Here is a 21349-nt window from a genome sequence, read left to right on the forward strand (position 1 = left end):
TGGCCTTCTATCTAAAGCATAGCATTTTAGAGAGTTTTTTACTTTGTAGTTTTAAGTGTATATCTTTTAAAAATTGCCTACAAATGTGTTGCTTTGATTTATAGCCAGCATTATAAGCACTTTGGTAATGCTTAAATGATTCAACAAGTATTTAAGTAAGAAAATAGTAACTTAATAGTTGTTAAGGTTTTTATGTGACTAATGGTCACTAGTCTTTCTTGGATACAGTTATTTTGATCCTAGTTGCTTTTATTCATTAGGCTTTTTTCCTGTGCAAAAGGCTTTATTCATACATTGTTATACAAAAGCTTCTTTATACATCCTGAATTATGCAATTTTACTTAAATTTCTGAAAAAACACTTTGCAGTTTTTATTTAAAATGAATCTTGTTATGTTGAAATATTTATAAGCTTACATATACTAATAAACATTTTAATTTCTTCTTTGAGTAATATAAATGCAAGTCCGTATTATACCAGATGATCAAGATTCTTTCAGACAGTGGCTTGTTCAATGTATGTCAAACCCCAGGAGAACAGTTCTGAGATTAGAGATGAGTTTTTCTGAGTTCAAAGGGAATAAATGTTTATAGATAAAGGGTATTTTCTTAGCTATAGTTAAACTAACAGAATTAAACTGTACAAATTAAAGCTACATGGATGCTTATTTTTAAAAGAAAAACCTTTTGCCTTTGCTTTCTCTGACTTAAACAATTATTCTTATATTTGGGCTTAAGGAAAAGGATATTTCCCACATATGTGTAATTTCTTCTTGGCATTACATTTTATTTTAATCAGTGGATTTCCCTTCCCCTCTGCTTCTTTCACATTCTCCACCAGTCAGACACAGTCTTCTCCACCATGGATGGGACCAAATTATGGAGTGCAGCCACCTCCAGGACAGAATGGCAGCATGATGCCTAATCAGCCTGCAGGGTATCGAGTGGCAGGGTATGAAACCCAGTGAAAAAGGACTCCAGAATCTAAAGTCAGGGGCTTAAGGCTACAGGGAGTAGTAAAGCCGTTGTTTACTTACAGATTTATCAAATCAGTCAGTGCAAATGCCAGATACAGTGTATTTATTTAAAAGATTCATTTTTCAATCATGAAATTACTTATCATCCACATTGTTTTAAAAAGAAACAAGATGCTGGATGTCTGCCAATTTTTGCCTTCATTACCTTTTTTAATAAAGATTCTCAGATCCTTGTTTCAAATACAAATGCAGGGATTGCTGCCACTTTTTTTAAAATTGAGGCAGAAAATTGCACAATGTTGAACTTTTTTCCACTGAAGTAGTGTGCAGTTCTAGTTTGCATTCCTGATATGATTTAAAACATGTAATATAAAGATGTAAAAAAAAAAAAGAAAAACCAAAACTGTGCAGAGTCTAGAAGTTCTTTGTAATCTTCAGCTAATGCACAATTCTGTTTTAGGTTTTTTTTTGAAATAGACATTGTTTGAGCTGTCCCATCGCCACGGTTTCCCTCTGCCGTTTTTAAATATAAATTATTAGTTTACATCATTTTTGTATCTACATTTTTTCACAAATTTGTCTTGCCTTATTAAAGTTCTGTAAAATACACTTAAATGGAAAAAAAATGGTGTTCATTTAGATTGAAAACTTTTCTCAGATGGATTGATAATTGTATTCATCTTGTGTTTTATATGAGAAGGTGCCTCAAGAATTCCCTGTTGAGTCTGTTTAAAAGGGTTTTTATCTTCCATGATAAACTTTGCTGTGTACCAGGAATTATAAAAACAAAAACTTGTTACTAAAGAAAATCTCTGAAATGTGATAAGTTCTTGTGAATCCATGTTAATTTCATATGTCAACTTCTATATTTACATGTATTATTTCATTATGTAAAATGTTTTAGCAAGTTAATATTTTGCACAGTTACCAAACTTTGTATGTCATTTCCTCCTTAAAGGCATCATGCAGAGTCGACAGGAGATTTATAAAGTTTTGTTTGCATGTGAATATGAAATACACACTTTGGTAGTCTTTGAATACAAAATCATCAGCTCTTGTTTTTCCAGAATTTTGAGACACAAAGTTGTATGTAAAAAAATATATTAATTTGCCATATTCTAGTTATATTTACTCAAAAAGAGTAAATCAGCTTGATTTTAATATGTACAAATGATAGCTGTGAAACTGTAGAATATCCTTAGGTCAGGCATGGGGGTTCCTTGTGAACTCCAAAATTAGCCTGAATGACCAGCCGGGCAAAGCATTTTTTAAATGTTCAGAGGCCAAAAGATAAACAAACAAACAAACAAACCCTTGAAATCCTACCTCCTTAAACAGCCTTTGAAGAGGAGAAGCCTCAGTGCAATCATTACTTTGATTCTTTTGGTACCTGTTTTCCTGGAGTTCCCAGTTTTATTTTGGGTTGGCTCCAAGCATTAAGAAGTTTAATCTTTGATGGCATTGTTCTAGTTTTGAAATTTCTAGTATGTTTCAGAGTCTCTTAGAACAATAGTGGGAGATTTTGTTTTATTTTGTTTTCAATAAAAGTCACAAACTCTCCTGTTTGACTCACAAAGGAAAAGGATCCCCACTATACCTATTCGGATGCTTGGTGGTTCTTTTTAAGACCAGAGAGCTCCCGGTATTTTGTTTAGGAACAGAAAAGGCCCGTGGAATCTTAGATTCCTGGCCTGTATTCTCCAGGTAGCAGCATAGGAGCCTGAACTGGTCTCTAAGCCAATACTCCAGTAAACCAGAGCCCAGGAAAGACAGCTCATAAATGTATAATTCTCTGGGGCTCAATTCTATGCAGTTGTAAACACTTGGAAATTTTATTTCCTTGTTAACTTCTACAGATCAGGGCATGCAACCAAAAGCAGCTTAAATGAAATACTCAAAAAATGAAATAATAGGATGCTGTTTTTAGATTCTTCTGGTTTATGTTCCTGTTTTAAGACCCTCATTGTTTTTCTCATATTCAAAAAAATTTTATGTCCTATACATCTGTGGACTGCAGGGTAAATTATTTGGGCATAAATAATCTAAACAAAAGTGTAGTTTTCCTTTCATTTTGACTATATCAAGTAATAACACTTTTTATTAGCCAATATTTTTTTTATGCACAATTCTAAAATGTGCAGACTACTTTTTGAGAAGAAAGTAGTATTACTCAAAGGGTTACTACTGAACAAATTTGCAATTCAGGAGCATTGCTAACTTTGCTTTAAATCTTATTCTCAGTGTTAAATCATTTTAAAAATTAACAGTCTGAAAATCATACTGGTATTAGTATCCGGTAAGGAAATTACAGTTTTTAAAATGAATTCATTCTCTGCAATATGCATTCAGATTTTACTTTAAAATACATCTGGTACTGTAAAGAACCTGAAGTGGTTCACACTTAAGGGGTTCATTAATCCAGTATTCTTTGCCCTGACTGTTTGGATATTAAAGTTCCTTTATGTTTTCTATAACCTTTGGGATCTTCTTGCAGTGATTATTGTGTGTGAGATTTTTTTTTTTTCTTTTTGGTCTAGCCATATTGTTATATTCACTCAGGTATTTGTTAGATTTCTTTTTAATCTTATTCCAGAAACCATGCTTTGCACTGGGATACCGCAAAGAATTGCTGTAGAAAACTTACTATATGAAATCAGGATCTCATTTTCCTTGTTGGTATCCTCTCCCTGTGGAAAATGAGATTCACATTCTAGTTTTATTCTTGTTTTGTTTCTGTGCTTGCTCAACTTCCTTTTGTATGTGTGTTAGAGTTCTATTACTTTGGAAAAGGCAGTTGATAAGGACTAGTTTGCATAGAGAATTAGAATTGAGTTTACTAAGAGATACAGGGTGCTCTTGAGGTTACAGTTGAATTGGAAAAATAAACTGTGTTTGTAGGAAATAAAGAGCAAACCCTTTCAATGAAAGAGTGATGATTTCTAAACACAAAATCTTTTTTGTGTACAGGATTATTGCATTTTTTCCAGTGACTACATTTTGACTGTTTAGAACTTGAAGAACATACCTCTAAAACAACAAATTTTAATTTAAGAACCTTGAGTAAAATGTATATGAATGAGTCTCAGTTGAGTAGTACTTTACCCTATGGTCTCTGAAGTTGGAGGCTGAAGTTATTCTAATAGTAATTCACCTGAAAAAGGACAAAGTAGATTTTTGACTCAGGTTAATATGCTTAAATGAGTTACTGCACAGAATGTAGCAGTTAAGCAGATTTACATACTAGATAAATGAGATGCCTAGCTTATCTGTTTTCAGCTCTAGAAGACCAATAACCATACTTAAACATGCAAGATTTAGAGGCTCCTGCTGTGGAAATACTAAGCTGCTCTTGAGTGAAAAGACAGATGCTGATATTTGAAGGTCCTCACTGACTCAGTGGACATGAGTTTGAGCAAGCTCCGGGAGGTGGTGAAGGACAGGGAACCCTGGCATGCTGTAGTCCACGGGGTCGCAAAGAGTTGGACACAACTGAGCAACAAAACCAAAAAGTAACTGGCCACCAGTCCTCTTAGAGTGGAGTGTGTTGACCAGTAAGCCCTGCCCATGTACACAAACCTTCCAAACAGGTTTTTAGTGCTTCACTTTTCAATGAAGTGAGCCAAAGGTCACCAGAAATTGAGAAAAACTTTTGACTGCAAAAGGTAGAGCTAAACAGCAACTCTCAAGAGTCCAAAAACTTATACTGTATTCAAGAAATTAGAACAGAATCCTAATAAAATGTCAAAATAAGAAATGAGAATAAATAAATTCAGTGGGAGTATTAAAAGACAAGGAGATGTTCTGGAACAGAAATCAAAATTAGAAAAAATAGATACGGATCAATTCAGGAGGTTTATAATATAAAATCAATAAGTGTTCCAAGAAGAAAACAGAAAATAGGGGAGTGGGTGGAATTCATTAAATAAAGGAAAATTTCCCTGATGATTTTTTGAGTTTTAAGATTGAAGAAAGGCTAATGTTGAGTTTGCACAATAAATAGGAAAGATTCATATGAAGCCATACCACTATAAAATTTTAGGATGCCAGGCCTATAAGGGGCCCATCCTAAAATTTATCAGATAGAAAAAGGGTTGAGAAAAATACCCAATGACAACAATGAACCTAGGAATCAGTGGGGCACTGTCTTCAGAAGTGTAAATGAATTATGGTCATGGGTCACAACAGAATAAAGACTAGATTATGTAAGTTCACAGAAGACTGATTCTCAGGGATAAACTGGATAAATTCCATCAGAACAAGAATAAGTCAGGAAAAAAATACGATGTAGTACCTAGAAACAGGATCAAAGAGGAGTGAGATAATAGGAAGTTTTAGGATTACAGTTGTGAAGAGACCTGGCAGCCAATCCAGACTGATGGTCAGCAGGCCAGACTTGAGGCTCTCTAGAGGTCGGGCTATGTATTGTGAGACGCTTCACAGAACTATGGAGAATGTGAGAAGACTTAAATACTGGAAAATCAGGCACGTGGGAAGAGACAAGCCAGGGAAAACATTGTGTAAGAAAAGAAGCATTCCCTGAGCCAGGTGCATGCACCAAGCTAATACTTCTTGCTTTCCTGAATTATATTCATAAATACTTGTACTATTCCACTGCTTTGGTTTTCTGTGGCAACTCCAATTATATGTTGGATTTCCTCTGCCTGTCATCAGTTTCTATCATTTGTTCTTAATTATTTTTTATCTTTTCGTTTGCGCTTTTTTTTTTTTTGGCACCATGACATACGGTATCTTAGTTCCCTGACCAAAGATCGAAGCCGTGTCCCCTGCTTTGGAAGCGTGGAGTCTTAACCATTGGACCGCCAGGGAAGTCCCTGCATTTCTCATCTCTAATCTCTGTTCCTTAATGTGCTTCCTGTGGTATCCCGACTCAGTTGTGTTCCTTTTAATGTAACCTTCATTTCTGGGGGGAAAAAAATTTTTTTTCTGTTTCCTAAATTCTACCAATTTCTGTTTCACTTTAGGGACAGCTCTTCCCTGAATTCTTGTATTTCTTAGCTGCATTTGCTTCATTAGATTTTTAAAATTTACATTGGAATGTCAGTGTATTATTTTCAACTGCTTTATGGGAACATTTTCTTGTGAGTTTTCTCCGGGGAAACTCTGGGTAAGTTTTGCTGTCTTTCTTATTTTTAATTACAGTATCTTGGTACAAATGCTGTGCTTACACCTATCTGTTTATTCATATTTGAAACGGTTGTTTTTTTCTAGACCAAGTACCAGCAGGAGGATGAAGGGGAAAGACCCTGTCAGGGTTTCTTACCTCCCTTTTCTGTGGCTACAATGAATTGTCTCCTTAAAAGTGTAGCCATGGTTCCTCTCTGGGATGAGGCCCTGTTCAGAAGTTCTGTGCCAGCTGAGCACCCTTGATTCCTTCATGTGCTCCATTAGGTGACAAAACTCTTGTCTTCAAGGAGATCCCCTAACTTGCTTTCTGAAAGACATCTCCTCTGGATCCTTTAGGCACTTAATACATCTTCCCTCCCTGCCTCTTCCAGTACTCACATACTAGTTCAGTCCTTCCGACAGCTGGCTCCACTCACGGTTTGGCTCTCAGACTGAATATTTGCAAATGATTTCTGAGGTCTTCCACTACTGGCCCCCTCCTCACTCCCTGTCCTTCCCCCACAGCACTCAGTTGGCCTGCCATCCAGTACCACGCTTCTTCTCAATGTGGAATGTGTTGAGTTTTCTCTGTATCCCTGGCTTCACTTAAGATACTGCTTGTGGGAGTTGGTGGTCATAGGTTTTCCTTATTGCTCCCTATGGTTTCCAGGAGAAGGGTAAAGATCCAGGTACCAGACTGCTAACCTTTCTGTCAGAATCAGAAGCCCAAAGGGATCTTTTATAGATGTAGATCTGATCATGACTCTTCCCTTCTTGAAAGTCTTTGCTTCAGATTATATTTAGGATGTAATCTAAAATCTTTGGAAAAGACCATGATGCTGGGAAAGATTGAGGACAGGAGGAGAAGGGGGCAACAGGATGAGATGGTTGGATGGCATCATTGACTCAGTGGAAGTGAGTTTGAACAAACCTGGGAGATGGTGACAAACAGGGAAGCCTGGCATGCAGCAGTCCATGGGGTTACAGAGTCTGACATGACTGAGAAACTGAAAAACAACGACCAAAATCTTTACTTTTTATTTTTAGACCAAAATCTTTAATACGGCCTGCAGTTGTCTTCTAAAGTAGTCTGTGTTTATCCAGCTTCACTGCAAGCCACTTTATATATCAGAATCCCATCAGGAGACAGAGACCACCACTAAAATTTGAAAAGGGAAATTTTAGTGTAAATAGTGAAAAATGGTTAGCCCCTAGAAGGAGTCCAAAAATTTCAAGTGAAAAAAAAAAATAAAAAAGCTACTACTTCTGAGCAGAGTGGACAGTGCAGAAGCTAAGGGTTTAGGAGGGCACTTGAAATTTCTAACCTCTTCAGAGTGGGCTTGATTATCGCAGGAACCTGCAGCCTGGTAAGAAACATGCCAGAAGGTGTGGGCCAGACCTGTTCCTTAGAAGCTGCCTACCATTGGCCAGAGTTGATCTTTAGAAATGGTCCACCAGGTGAGGGAGCTAGGGTTGCCAGATTTAGCAAGTGAAAGCACAGTCCCAAATATTATATGAAACAAACTAAAAGTTATATGATGTTTAACTGGAATCCACGTTTAACTGGGTGTCCTGTATTTTATGTCAGCCTTTGAGGGTGTTACAGGCTGGTGCATCCAAAGCTGCCATAGAAGCAGCTGCAAGTGAGGAAAAGTGTAGCCTGAGGGTGCAGCAGGGGCAGGTCCAGAGAACCACTGAGGGGAGCACCCCTGGGTCTTCTGTACACTGATCCATTGGATTGTACACTGAATACAAAGATTGAACCAGAACCCATAAGGAACATTCCTTCCTGTCATTGCCTTGCATGTTCCTCTGGTTCCCTCTGTTGGCAGAGCCTAATATTGAGCCAGCTGGCACAGGTGAAATGCTTCACAAAGCAAGGCATAGCAGAGTGGATTGGGGATCAGGACTCCTGTTGCAGAACCCTGCCGTGTGAATGCCTTTTGTCTGTCTGCTGTTTGTCTTCAGCTCTCCACTTAAATGTCTCTTCCTCTAAAACTTCTTCCTTTCTCTACCCACAATCTAAATCAGGAGCCTCTCCAGTCATCGTATAGTTTTCCTTTAGAGCATTTGTCATAATTTTAAATTATGTATTTATGTGATTATATCTTTAAAATCTGTGTTCCCCATTAGAAGCTGGTGACTGTTTTCTTCAGTGCTGTATATATACCCTGTAGGTAGTAAATCATTTAATTAATTTAATTATCTCAGTCTCATTTTAAACAAATGGCTTTCTGCAACCCAAGGAGTGGCAGTCACCCAGAAAGACAGTAGAGTGAGAAGAGGACTGAGGACAGAACTCTTAGGTCTGTCTGTATGGAAGTGCGCAGAGACAGCTAAGCTTGCAAAGGAGAAAGAGCTGCCTGACGCAGGAGAAATGCTGAAGGCCCATAATGTTGCAGAGATGAGGAAGGAAACAACTCAAGGAAATCGTAGTCAAGGGTCAAGTGTGGCAGAGGGGGAAAATGTTCACTGGATTTAGCAATAAAGAAGTAATTGGTGACGTTGAAAACTAACACTTGCAGTGAAATAGTAGGAACAAAACGTGGATGCAGTGGGTTAGGGAGTGGGCGGTGGGGATGTTTAACTACTGCAGACTGCCTTCCTGATTTAGTGGGCTGTAGAGAGAAGGAAGCAGAGAGGAAGGAGCAGATGGGTTTAAGAAAGCAATAATTTTTTTAACATCTCAAAACAATAAGTTATGAAGAAATCACAAAGGTAAGTAAATGATCACCAAAAACAAAACCTCTACTGTTCACCCATTTGGAAATACACAACAAAAAAATACCTCTGTTTTATATTAAAAACTAGAACAGCAGTTCAAGAATGTGTTTGTGTGCATGTGTGTACTATTTCTCTAGGATACTTAGAATTGAGAGATGGATTAAAGAATTTAAAGTGTAAAAATTGTATGATATATATTGTCAGATTGCCCTCTTAAAAGCTGTATCATTTTACACTCCAACCAAAAATGTCTGAAAGCACCCATTTCCCCCGCTTTTACAAATGCTGATTGTTCTTAAGCTTTCATTTTTGCCAATCTGAGACATGTAAAATGATCTCTTCTATTTCCCTAATTGCAAGTAAAGTTAGTGATTTTTTTCCCATGGTAATTGGTTGTTTGTGTTTCTTTTCTGTGACTTTTCTGTTTATGTCCTTTGTCCGTTTGACCTCCAAGGACTTTTAGACATAGTGATTGCACATTGAATAATAAATAGCTACAGGAGCCCGTGCACCTAAAGCCTGTGCTCCACTACGAGAGAAGCCACCGCAGTGAGAAGCCTGTGCACTACAATTAGAAGCCCCCACTCACCACAACTGGAGAAGTGCCCTCGGAGCAGTGAGACCCAGTACAGCCAAAAAAAGTGTTTTGTTTTGTTTTGTTTTAAGAAATATGATCATAGTATCTTATGTTAAGTGACAAAAACAAGTTGCAGGTAAAAGATAACATTTATCTTTGAAAGTAATAGAGGAAGTTTTGAAAACAATACTTTTGAACTAGACATCTTTCTTAACTAAGTATAACTAGAGTGAAAGCTAGGTTCATGCAAATGGAGAAACTAGAAACATTCTTAAGGTCAGGAAGACAAGGTTATCTACTATTACCTTATTAATTTATTATTTCCGGGACTTACCTGGTTGTCCAATGGTTAAGAATCCACCGTCTTTGATCCCTGATCAGGGAACTAAGATCCCACATGCCTAGGGGCAACTAAATCCACATGCTGCAACTGCTGAGTCCGTCCACTCTAGACCCTGTGTTCCCCAAGAGAAGCCCCCACGCTGCAACGAAGACCCAGGAGAGCCAAAGAAGAAAGAAAAATAAAAATCCCAAACCTATGACAATTAGAAAAATACTATAAAAACAATGAGAGAATTAAGTGGGAAAAAAAAAAATATTAGCATACTGAAATAAAGAAGGCCCTTATTTGTATAAAGCCCTTATTTGAATAAGGAATTGAAGAACCCAGCATGCCTGGATTGGAAGAAAGAAACCTCTTTTAGAATGAGGTTGTTTGGAACATACATATAATGTGTATCAGCTGAAAACCCACAGATCTCTTAGGATGCATTTGGGCAATTCCATTGGAAAAAAATTTAAACACTCTTTACAACAGAGTCTCTTGATTGTGACGCTATTAACATTTTGGTCCAGATAATTCTTTGTTGTAAGGGCTGTCCTGTGCATTGGAGGATCTTCAACACCTGTGGCATCTACTAGATGTGTAAGCAGTGCTCCCAACTGAGAACAACTGCTTTGTGTAATCACTTGGCACTAATATAATCATAAACACAACCAGATGTTGAAACCCCACTGTATCATTAGGTGATCATTTAGATGATCCAGGATATACTTAAAAAAATTTTTTTGGCTGCAAAGGCTCTTCATTGTATAGTGTGGACTTGCTCTAGTTGTGTGTGGGGGCTTCTCTCTTGTGGCACATGGTGTCTAGGGCGAGTGGATTCAGTAGTTGCAGTGCCGGGGCTTAGTCCCTCCATGATATGTGGGATCTTAGTTTCCTAATTAGAGATTTAACCCACCTCCCCTGTATATAGGAAGGCAGATTCTTAGCCACTGGATGGCCAGGGAAGTCCCGATCCAGGATATTCTGATGATCATTTTAAAACTTGAAATGGAAAGACAAAATTGGAAAATAATTCGTGGAAAAGAAAAAATGTTCCCTTCTCCTCCTACTTCCAGATTAGGAAACAACAGCAAATCTTAATCACAGAAGGGACCCCTTCTCTTATTAATAGTTAAGAAGACTAAGGTTCTGCCAGCGAAAGAATGTCACTCACCATCTGGCTCTGTAAGGATTAAGTCATTAGCCACTGCAGTCACTGACCTTCAACACACTTTGAAGGGAGTTCAGGGTGGAGATCAGAAACAAGGCACTCTGTGCTCTGGAAAAATTGGGAGAATAGGACTTCATATGGATATTCAGATTTTATGAACCTAGTTTCCTGCATCTTTCCATACTTAGCAAAACACTAAAATCATTAACTAAGATACCTGTGCTTTGTCACCAGAAGCACCCCTCTACCAACGTGTGCTTGATGCACATACCCCTTCTCCAAAATCATAGATGTGCTAACCTCCCCCACAACCTCTTCACATCACTTCCTCAGAGTTGAGAGACTGTCTCATTGACTGCAGTCCTCAGTATGTCCCTGAATATAACAAACACAGCTCTCACCTTTTTATTTATTCATATTATTTCATTTGACAGTTCTCAGGTGACCAGTCCACAGTGCAATGATTAATAAGTAGCAGGATGAAGGCTAAAGGTGCAGGAAATCTCATTCCAGGGTTTTCCAGTACATACAAGCCTCACCCTTAACACATTTGTACTCAGCAGCTATTGTCAACAAAGAGTATGTAGATTTATTCTGCAATTCCATGGACCAAAACTAGGTCATGCCGAAACTCAATTAACTCAATTCCAACCCCTTCTAAGGCAAAACGTTCAAGTAAGACGTCTTAGTATAATTAAGGGAGAAAAGGTAACTTGATACAAACACAAGTGATAGAAACAGCGAATACTTTGGTGGACAACACTCCCTTGACAAAACACTAAATCGCAGCCAACGTTGCTAAAAATATAGAAAGTTTGACTTTTGCATCAATGACGGATGGAATTCTACTCAGAAACAGGACTCACTCAGGCCTGAACTAGCCATGACCAGCCCTAGAATTGGCTGTGCCTTCCAGTCCCAGCAGAGTTGTCCAGAGCACGCTTGCCATAGCAAAAAAAAAAAAAACTTATGTGGTACAACCGCCTGGTAGGAGCAGGTTCCACCACCTGATTCCGCAGCAGTTGTCCGCTGCCTCTAGGTCAAGTAAACTACAACTCCCGTCAGACAACGCGAACTGAGGCGGGGCGGCTCTGACCAATAACGACTGTCGTTACAGCGAACAGTTTGGCCGCGTTTGTAAAAGGCCGCGGCAGGCGAAGAGAGAGGAGGTGAGGGCGGTCATCAGCGTGGGAGCCCGGGGCCGCAGGGTGGGGGGCGCAGGGCAGGTAAGGGGACTGTGTTGACCGAAGGCGTGGGCGGCAGTGGGACAAGGGCGTACAGCTCGGAATCTCGGCGGATAGCGTTTCCCAAGAGCAAGATGCTGGGCGAGTGATGCTTCTACTTGGGCCTACTTAAGACCGGAAGTGAGCGGTCGCACGGGGAGGATGCCGGGAAGTAGGTTCCCGGGTGATGCGTCTGGGGGCGGGCTGCGTCCTGGAAGCCAGGTGGAAGGTGCGGGACCTGCCGGCCGGGTGACAGGGGATCTTGGCCTTTCTCCGATGTTCCGAGGCAGCGCAGGGCAAACGGAAGCAGCCTGGACCTGAAGTTGAGAGTTCTGGCTCTAGTCTTGCCCCTTCCTCTCTTGTCTGGTTTGACAAAGAATCCAGCAGATTCCAAACTCACCTTAGATTCTATCTAGAGGCTGGCCGAGGAACAGGAATCAAATCCCTGCTTTCTCTGAGCCCCTGGTAAAATAATACCAGTTTCAAAGGATCGTGGTGAGCATTACATGAGTAAATGCATGAGAAGGGCTTACTTGTACTCAATAAATGTTAGCAAGTTTTATGTTTTATTCATGGTGCTCGTTGACTTACTGTGCTTCACAAGAATTAAACAGCATTCAGCGAACTGAATGTAGCTCTACAGCCAAATGGCACATGAGTGAAAGCCCACCACCACAGGGAGTGTTCGTGGGGTAGCTCTTCCAGCCCCAGTTCCTGTACAGCATCCGAGGAGGCTGTTTAGAAAACTTGCCCAGAAAAGGAGACCCTTAAGGCAGAGCTCAAATACAGATTCTTTATGAATCTGCATTCCTTCTCAGGTGGCACTCAGCCAACACTCAAATTCGGACTTGAACCCAAGATCCCTGACTTAGGAGGAAATGGGAGCTCACTATGTTGATCTTTTAACTGAAACCGTTCAACTAGTGTCAGGACTTAGTGAAGTTCAGAGAGTTAAGTGTGAGGCAAAGTGGCGGGTAAAGAATGAGTTTATTAGCATAGGAGGCTTTAGAGATATACAAGCAAGCCAGCAAGGGAGCACAACCCTGAGAACTATTCAATAGGGCTTCATTTTTTATAATCGAAGGAGAAGTGGGGAGGAGAGAAGACCACCTTCCCCATTCTTGGACCTGCATCAGGGCTTACATCATTAGTTCCTGCTTCGACCCTCTCTGGCCTAATTGGGACTGTCCTGGTGCTAATTAAGTCATTTGTATATTAGCAAAATGCTAGTAAATTATACTAAATATAGTGGGATTTCTAAACTTAACTAATTATCCTACTCTATCCGTGTCATTTACAAATTGTGTTACTTGTTCATGTATGCTTTCTCTAAGAAGTAATACTCATGTTCAGTTGCTAAGTTGTGTCTGACTCTGTGACCCCTTGGACTGTAGCCTGCCAGGCTCCTCTGTTTATGGGGTTTTCCAGGCAAGAATACTGAGTGAGTTGCCATTTCCTCCTCCAGGGGATCTTCCTGACCCAGGGATCAAACCCTCATCTCCTGCATCTCTTATGTTGGCAGGCGGATTCTTTACCACTAAGCCATCTGGGAATCCCAAGTGATACTAGTACAAGTTTAAAATTCAAATTTTACAAAACAGTGAAATGTGCATATCCCTCCCTCTTTCCATTTCCCGAGTCCCCAGTCACTTCTTCTGAGGCAATATGTGATATAGGTGTGTGTCTTCCCTGTTTCCTTTTTTTTCTCTTTTAAACCAGGAGTATCACGTTTAACACAAAGTTTTATACCTTTTTTTTTTACTCCACAGTGTATCTTGATATTTGTTCCTTATCAATACATACAGATCTGATACTTTTTAATGGCTCTGTAGTAGTATATTTTAGTTACACCATGATTTATTTAGTTAGCTCTTAGACTGCTTCTGTTCTCGTGCAGTTATAGACAACCTTGCATGGACTACCCCTGTGCATGTTTCGTGTTCATGTGAGACTTGAACTCATGGAATCTTAAAAGTGGAATTGTTATGTCAAAGGGTGTTTTAAGTTTTATTTTATTAACATCCCTTTGAAGACGATATTGCAGTTTACACTCCTACCAACAATGCAGAGTGTGTTTCTCCACATCCTCCTGTGATAACATCTTTTTGTCACTTTGCTGAAGTCTTGTTTTAATTTGCTTCTTGCTTATTGCAAGGTTGAGTTTTGGACATTTAAAACTTTTTTATTTTTAATCCCCTGGTTGTCTGGTGGTTAGGACACTGTTCTGCCACTTCTGAGGACCTAGATTCAATCCTTGGTTGGGGAACTAAGATCTCACAAGCCATACCACCAGAAAAAATTTTTTTTCTTTTTTTTTAATAAGCTGTCTTTCCATGCCCTTTACTCATTTTTTCTAATGGGATTGCTTCTTTTTTATTGATTTACAAAAAGTCTTATTTTAGGAAATTAGCCCTTTGTTATTTGCATTTCAAATATTTCTTTTTCCCCATTAAATATAATTTTTACTTTATCTTGGACTATAGTTGATTTACAGTACTGTGTTAGTTTCAGGTGCACAGCAAAGTGATTCTGTACACCCACACACCCATATATATATATATATATATATATATATATATATATATATATATATATATATATATACATACATATATCCACTCTTTCAGATTCTTGTCCCATCAAGGTAATTAGAGAGTATTGAGTAGAGTTCCCTGGGCGATACAGTAGGTCCTTGTTGACTTTCAGTTTTATCCTTTTGTTTTTAGTGGCAGATTTATTGAAATATAAATCATATAAAATTCACCCTTTTAAAATGTTACATTTGGTGATTTTAGTATATTCACAGAGTAATGCAACCTTCCATCACCCCATAAAGAAACGTCACACTTAATAGCAGTCACTTGTAATCCCCCCCATTCCCTTCAGAGCTTAGCAACCACTCATGTGTCTCTATGCATTTGTTGATTCTGTATATTTCGTTTAAATGGAATCATATAATATATGGCTTCTTATGTCTGGTTTCTTTCATGTAGCATAGTATATCAAGGTTCATTCATCCATGCCATAGCATGTTTCAGAACTTCATTCCCTTTTATGGCCAAATAATATTCCATTGTATGGATATGTCACATTTTGTTTACCCATTCATCAGTTGATGGACATGTGGATTGATTCTACTTTCTGGCTTTTATGAATACTACTACAATGAGCATTATGTACAAAACCACCAATTTTCTAAAATGGTTGCAGCATTTTATAATATCAACAATGTATGAAGGTTCCAATTTTTCTTTATCATTATTATTGTCTGTATTTTTTTAGTCATCTTGGTGAAATGGCATCTCGTTTTGATTTGCATTTCCTTAATGGCATGGTTTTGAACATCTTTTCATGTGTTTATTGGCTATTTGTATATCTTCTTGGGAGAAATATCCATTCATATCGTTGGCTCATTTTAAAATTGGGTTATTTGTCTTTTTACTGTTAACTTATAAATGTTTTTATATATTCAGGATATAAGTCCTTTATCATATATATTACTTGCAAACATGATCTCCCATTCTGTGGGTTATCTTTTTACTTTCTTGATGCACAGTTGTTTTTAATTTTGATTAAGATCAATTTTTCTATTTTTTTCTTTTGTCACTCAGGCTTTTGGTGTCATATCTAAGATACAATTTCCTATTCCAAGGTCACAAAGATATATGCCTGTATTTCTTCCTAAGAGTTTTATAGTTTTAGCTCTCACATTTATGTCTACGATCCACTTTGGGTTAATTTTTATATACAGTGTGAAACAGGGATCCAACTTCATTCCTTTGCAGGTGGCTATGTATTGTCCCAGCACCATTTGTTGGTGGGACTGTCCTTTATCCACTAATGGATCTTGGCATCCTTGTTGAACATCAACTGACCATAAATGAGAGAGTTTACTTTTGAATTCTCAATACTATTTCATTGGTTTCTATATCTATCTGTATGTCTATTGTCACATTGTCGTTTCCCCCCCAATTTTATTGAGATGTAATTGACATATAACATTGTGTAAGTTTAAAGTGTAGCACACGTACATTGCAAAATGATTACTGCTATAGCATTACCTAATGCTTCCATCACTTCACATAATTACCATTTCTTTTTTAAAAATCATTTATTCTTTTTGGAATAAAGATTTCAAAGCCCTGTATCTTCATTACTGCACCCAGGCTTTCTCTAGTTGCAGTGAGCAGGGGCTACTCTCTAGCTGTGCTGTGTGGGCTGCTCATTCTGGTCGCTTGTCTTCTTGCAAAGCAAGGGCTTTAGGGTGCACGGCCTGTGGCTCACAGGCTCTAGAATGTGGGCTCAGTAGTTGTGGCACACTGGCTTAGTTGCCCCACAGTGTGTGAAATCTTCTGGACTAGGGATTGAACCCATGTCCCCTGCATTGCAAGGTGGATTCTTAACTACTGTAACTGTGTTGTACATTAGATTCCCAGAACTTATTCGTCTTACAACTGAAAGTTTGTACCCTTTCACTAACATCTCCTGGTTTCTCCAATGCCCTAGGCCCCTGGCAACTAACATTCCATTCTACTTCTGTGAGTTTAGTTTTTTTAGGTTCTACATGTAAGTGATGTGATACGGTATTTGTTCCTTCTCTATCCACATTGTCTTAATCTGCTGTGTAGTAAATTTTGAAATCAGGAAGTGAGAGTCCTTCTACTTTGTTCTTTCTCAAGATTTTCTGGCTCTTCCAAGTCCCTTGCATTTCTATATGAATTTTAGGATCATCTTGTCAATTTCTGCAGAAAAAGGTATCTAGGATTTTGATAGGAATACATTACACTGGATCTGTAGATCAGTTTGAAGAGTACTGCCATCTTAATAAAATCAACTCTTCTGGTTATGAACATGAAAAGATGCCTTTCCATTTTCTAGGTCTTTAATTTCTTTCAATTATGTTTTGTAGTTTTCACTATACAAGCCTTCCACTGCTTTGGTTGTTTAGTTTGGTTTCATCTTTGAACTTAGTCTAAGGTACTTTTTTCCATAAAGAAAAATACCATTTTCATGTAATCAAATGAGTCATAATTTTAAACTGGGTCAAATATTTGAATAGTTATTTCCCCAAAGAGATAGGCATATGACTAAATAAGCATGTGAAATGTTACCAACATCATTATTCACTAGGGAAATGCAGTAAAAACCCCAGTGAGGTACCACTTCACACCCATTATAATCTAACGGCCATAACCAAGGAGACAATAATACATGTTGACGAGGAAATGGAAAAAGTTTGTGAGAATGTATAATGCTGCTGGTACAATGTAAAATGGCACAGTCACTTTGGAAAACACTTTGGCAGTTTCTTAAAACGTTACACTTAAACTTACCCTGAAGTGTTAGTTGCTCAGTCGTGTCTGACTCTTTGTGACCCCACGAACTGTAGCCCGCCAGGCTTCTCTGTCCATGGGATTCTCCAGGCAAGAATACTGGAATGGATTGCCATTCCTTTCTCCAGATGAACTTCATGACCCAGGGATCAAATCCTGTTCTTCTACACTGCACGCAGATTCTTTACCATTTGAGCTACAGGGAAGTCTGACTACTCCTATTTATCAGTGTTTTTTTTTTTCTCTAACTTCTTTATTGAGGTAAATGTAAAATTACCTTACCACTCAGTAATTCTAATTCTCGGTTTCTACCCAAGAGAAATGAAGACAGTTGTCTACACAAAGACTTGCATGTTAATGTGCTCGACAGTATTGTTCATGATAACCCTGAAGTGGAAACGATCCAAGTATGTATAAGGTGATCAACGGATAAACAAAGTGATATAGCCATACAGTGGAATGCCATTCAGCAGTGTAAAGGAATGAAGTACTGATACATGCTACAATATGGTAGAACCTTGAAAACATGTTGAGTGAAAGAAGCCAGACATAAAAGGCCGCATATTGTATGATTCCATCTATATGAAGTGTCCAGGAAAGGTAAATCTATAGAGACGGAAAGCAGGTTAGTGATTACCTAAGGGTGGGCGTGGTGATTGACTCCAGAAGACAAGAGGGCTCTTTTATGGGGTGATAGAAGTGTTCTAAAATTTAATTGTCATGATGGATACCCAGCTTTATAAACAGTATTATTGAATTTTACACTTAAAATGGGTTTATGTTACGGTATGTAAAATACACCTCAATAAAGAAGTTTAAAAAAAAACACTGATAAATAGGAAAAATTAATCATTTCTAGATTTAATGTTTACTGTTTTCTGGATTCTGGGTTTTGTGTCATGTAGGCCATCTTCAATCTGATATCTTTAACAAATATTTTAAGAAAAAATTGCCTCCTCTTTTTGTTCTAGTGTATTGATGGTTCCATTTTTTTGTGTTTGAATATTTTATCTGCTTGGAATGTATTTGAGTATAGAAAGTGAGATAGGATGAATAAGACAATAATAACATTTTTAGAAGTCAAACTTCTGTCTCCCAATAAAATTTTATTCTGTACCCAATAAATTAAGAAAACTAGAAACAATGTTCAGAATCTTTTCTACTGAAATACTTGCACCTATATACTAAAGCCAGTGTTTAAGATGTTAATTGCAACATTGTCTAGAACTGAAACTCATTGATAGAGATGGGTCAACTGTGGTAAAATATTAAGAATGCAAACTTGAGGACACTGAGTATAATGTAACTCGGTTTTTCTAAAACCAAAATCCCACATGTGTACATATATATATTTATTCGTAAACACAGAAAATAGTCTGATGGATATATGCCAGCCTGTTAACTGTATTTACTCTTGAAAAGTGAGGATTTGTGGGGTGGAAGGGCAAGTGGGGGTAGTGAAAGTAGGGCATAAAAGGGTCATTAGTCCTTTAGTCTGCTTCTGCAAGATCATAGACTTAAATGATTTATTTACAAAATAAACTATAACTGGCAAATAGGTCCTCCCTTAATGAGCAAAGTTCTGTTTTTTCACTTAAATAATAATATGAAATCATCATCATCAGTGTAATTTTAAAATTGATTTATATATAAAGCAATCTGAAGCTCAGAATTTAAAAGATTTGGTCATAGAGATAATCAGCTTTGGAACAACATTCTTTCCTAAGAACCCACGTTTGACTGATTGAGAATACCTACCAAAAAAGTGTATTGACCTCGGAAGGAAATGCTGTGTAAACAGGCTAATGTCTCTAGGTGTTTTTAAAGGGGTGATTTTGCCCCCCAGGAGGACATTTAGCAATATCTGGAGACATTTTTGTTTTTTTATAACTTGGGGAGGACACGTTGACTGCTACTGGCATCTAGTGGTGGAGACCCGGGATGCTACTAAACATCCTATGACACATAGGATAGCCCCCCATAATAGTTGTTGTTCTTGTTCAGTTGCTCAGTTGTGTCTGACTCTTTGTAACCCCCACGAACTGCAGCATGCCAGCCTTCCCTGTCCTTCATTATCTCCCGGGATTTGCTCAAACTCATGTCCATCGAGTAGGTGATGCCACCCAACCATCTCATCCTTTGTCATCCCCTTTTCCTCCTGCTCTCAGTCTTTCCCAGCATCAGGGTCTTTTCCAGTGAATCAGCTCTTCACATCAGGTGGCCAAAGTATTATAGCTTCAGCTTCAGTATCAATCCTTCCAATGAGTATTCAGGGTTGATTTCCTTTAGGATTGACTGATTTGATCTCCTTGCTGTTGAAGGGACTCTCAAGAGTCTTCTGCATCACAGTTAGAAAGCATCAATTCTTAGGCACTCAGCCTTCTTTCTGGTCCAATTCTCACATCTGTACATGATGGAAAGACTATAGCTTTGACTGTATGGACCTTTGTCGGCAAAGTAACATCTCTGCTTTTTAATATGCTGTCTAGGTTGGTCATAGCTTTTCTTTTGAGGAGCAAGCATCTTTTAATTTCATGGCTTCACTCACCATATGCAGTGATTTTGGAGCCCAAGAAAATAAAAGTCTGTCACTGTTTCCATTGTTTCCCCATCTATTTGCCATGAAGTGATGAGACCAGATGCCATGATCTTGGTTTTTTGAATGTTGAGTTTTAAGCCAGCTTTTTCACTCTCCTCTATCACTTTCATCAAGAGGGTCTTTAGTTCCTCTTTGCTTTCTGCCATAATGGTGGTGTCATCTGCGTATCTGAGGTTACTGATATTTCCCCCGGCGGTCTTGATTCCAGCTTGTGCTTCATCCAGCCCGGCATTTCGCATGATGTACTCTCCATATAAGTTAAATAAGCAGGGGACAACCTTGACGTACTCCTTTCCCAATTTTGAACCAGTCTGTTTTTCCATGTCCAGTTCTAACTGTTGCTTCTTGACCTCCATACAGGTTTCTCAGATGCAGATAAAGTGGTCTGGTATTCACATCTCTTTGAGAATTTTCCACGGTTTGTTGTGATCCAGACAGTCAAAGACTTTAGCGTGGTCAATGAAGCAAAAGTAGATGTTTTTCTGGAATTTCTGTGCTTTTTCTATGATCCAGCAGATGTTGGCTATTTGATCTCTGGTTCCTCTACCTTTTCTAAACCCAGCTTGTACATCTGGAAGTTCTCAATTCACGTACTGTTGAAGCCTAGCTTGAAGGATTTTGAGTATTACCTTGCTAGCATGTGAAATGAATGCAATTGTGCAATAGTGTGAACATTCTTTGGCTTTGCCCTTCTTTGGGATTGGAATGAAAACTGACCTTTTCCAGTCTTGTGGCCACTGCTGAGTTTTCCAAATTTGCTGGCATATCGAGTGCAGCACTCTAACAGCATCATTTTTTAGATTTTGAAATACCTTAACTGGAATTCCATCACCTTCACTAGCTTTGTTCTTAGCAATACTTCCTAAGGCCTACTTGACTTCACACTCTAGGATGTCTGGCTCTAGGTGAGTAATCACACCATTGTGGTTGTCCAGGTCATTAAGACCTTTTTTTGTATAGTTCCGTGTAGTCTTGCTACCTCTTCTTAATATCTTCTGCTTCTGTTAGGTCCATACTGTTTCTGTCCTTTATTGTGCCCATCTTTGCATGAAATGTTCCCTTTTTCTTGAAGAGATCTCTTGTCTTTCCCATTCTATTGTTTTCCTCTATTTCTTTGCATTGTTCACTTAAGATGGCTTTCTTACCTCTCTTTGGTATTCTTTGGAACTCTGCATTCAGATTCCTTTAGCTTGTCTTCTTTTCTCAGCTATTTGAAAGGCCTCTTCAGACAACCACTTTGCATTTTTGCATTTCTTTTTCTTGGGGATGGTTTTGGTTACCACTTCCTGTGCAATGT

General features: G+C 38.4%; 1 protein-coding gene across 5 annotated transcripts in view; it reads left to right on the top strand.

The window, feature by feature from the left end:
- The window catches only part of TIA1 (TIA1 cytotoxic granule associated RNA binding protein), a 31880-nt gene extending 28443 nt beyond the window's left edge, over positions 1-3437 (top strand). For all 5 annotated transcript variants that reach the window (XM_068981946.1, XM_068981955.1, XM_068981966.1 and 2 more), the window contains one exon: positions 841-3437. In XM_068981946.1, the coding sequence (XP_068838047.1) occupies positions 841-967 (127 nt within the window). In that variant the 3' untranslated portion in view covers positions 968-3437. The remainder of the gene's footprint in view (positions 1-840) is intronic.
- The last annotated feature ends 17912 nt before the right edge of the window (positions 3438-21349 follow it).

The sequence above is a fragment of the Capricornis sumatraensis genome, chromosome 1 (genome assembly GCF_032405125.1).
Source record: "Capricornis sumatraensis isolate serow.1 chromosome 1, serow.2, whole genome shotgun sequence".
Taxonomy (NCBI): domain Eukaryota; kingdom Metazoa; phylum Chordata; class Mammalia; order Artiodactyla; family Bovidae; genus Capricornis; species Capricornis sumatraensis.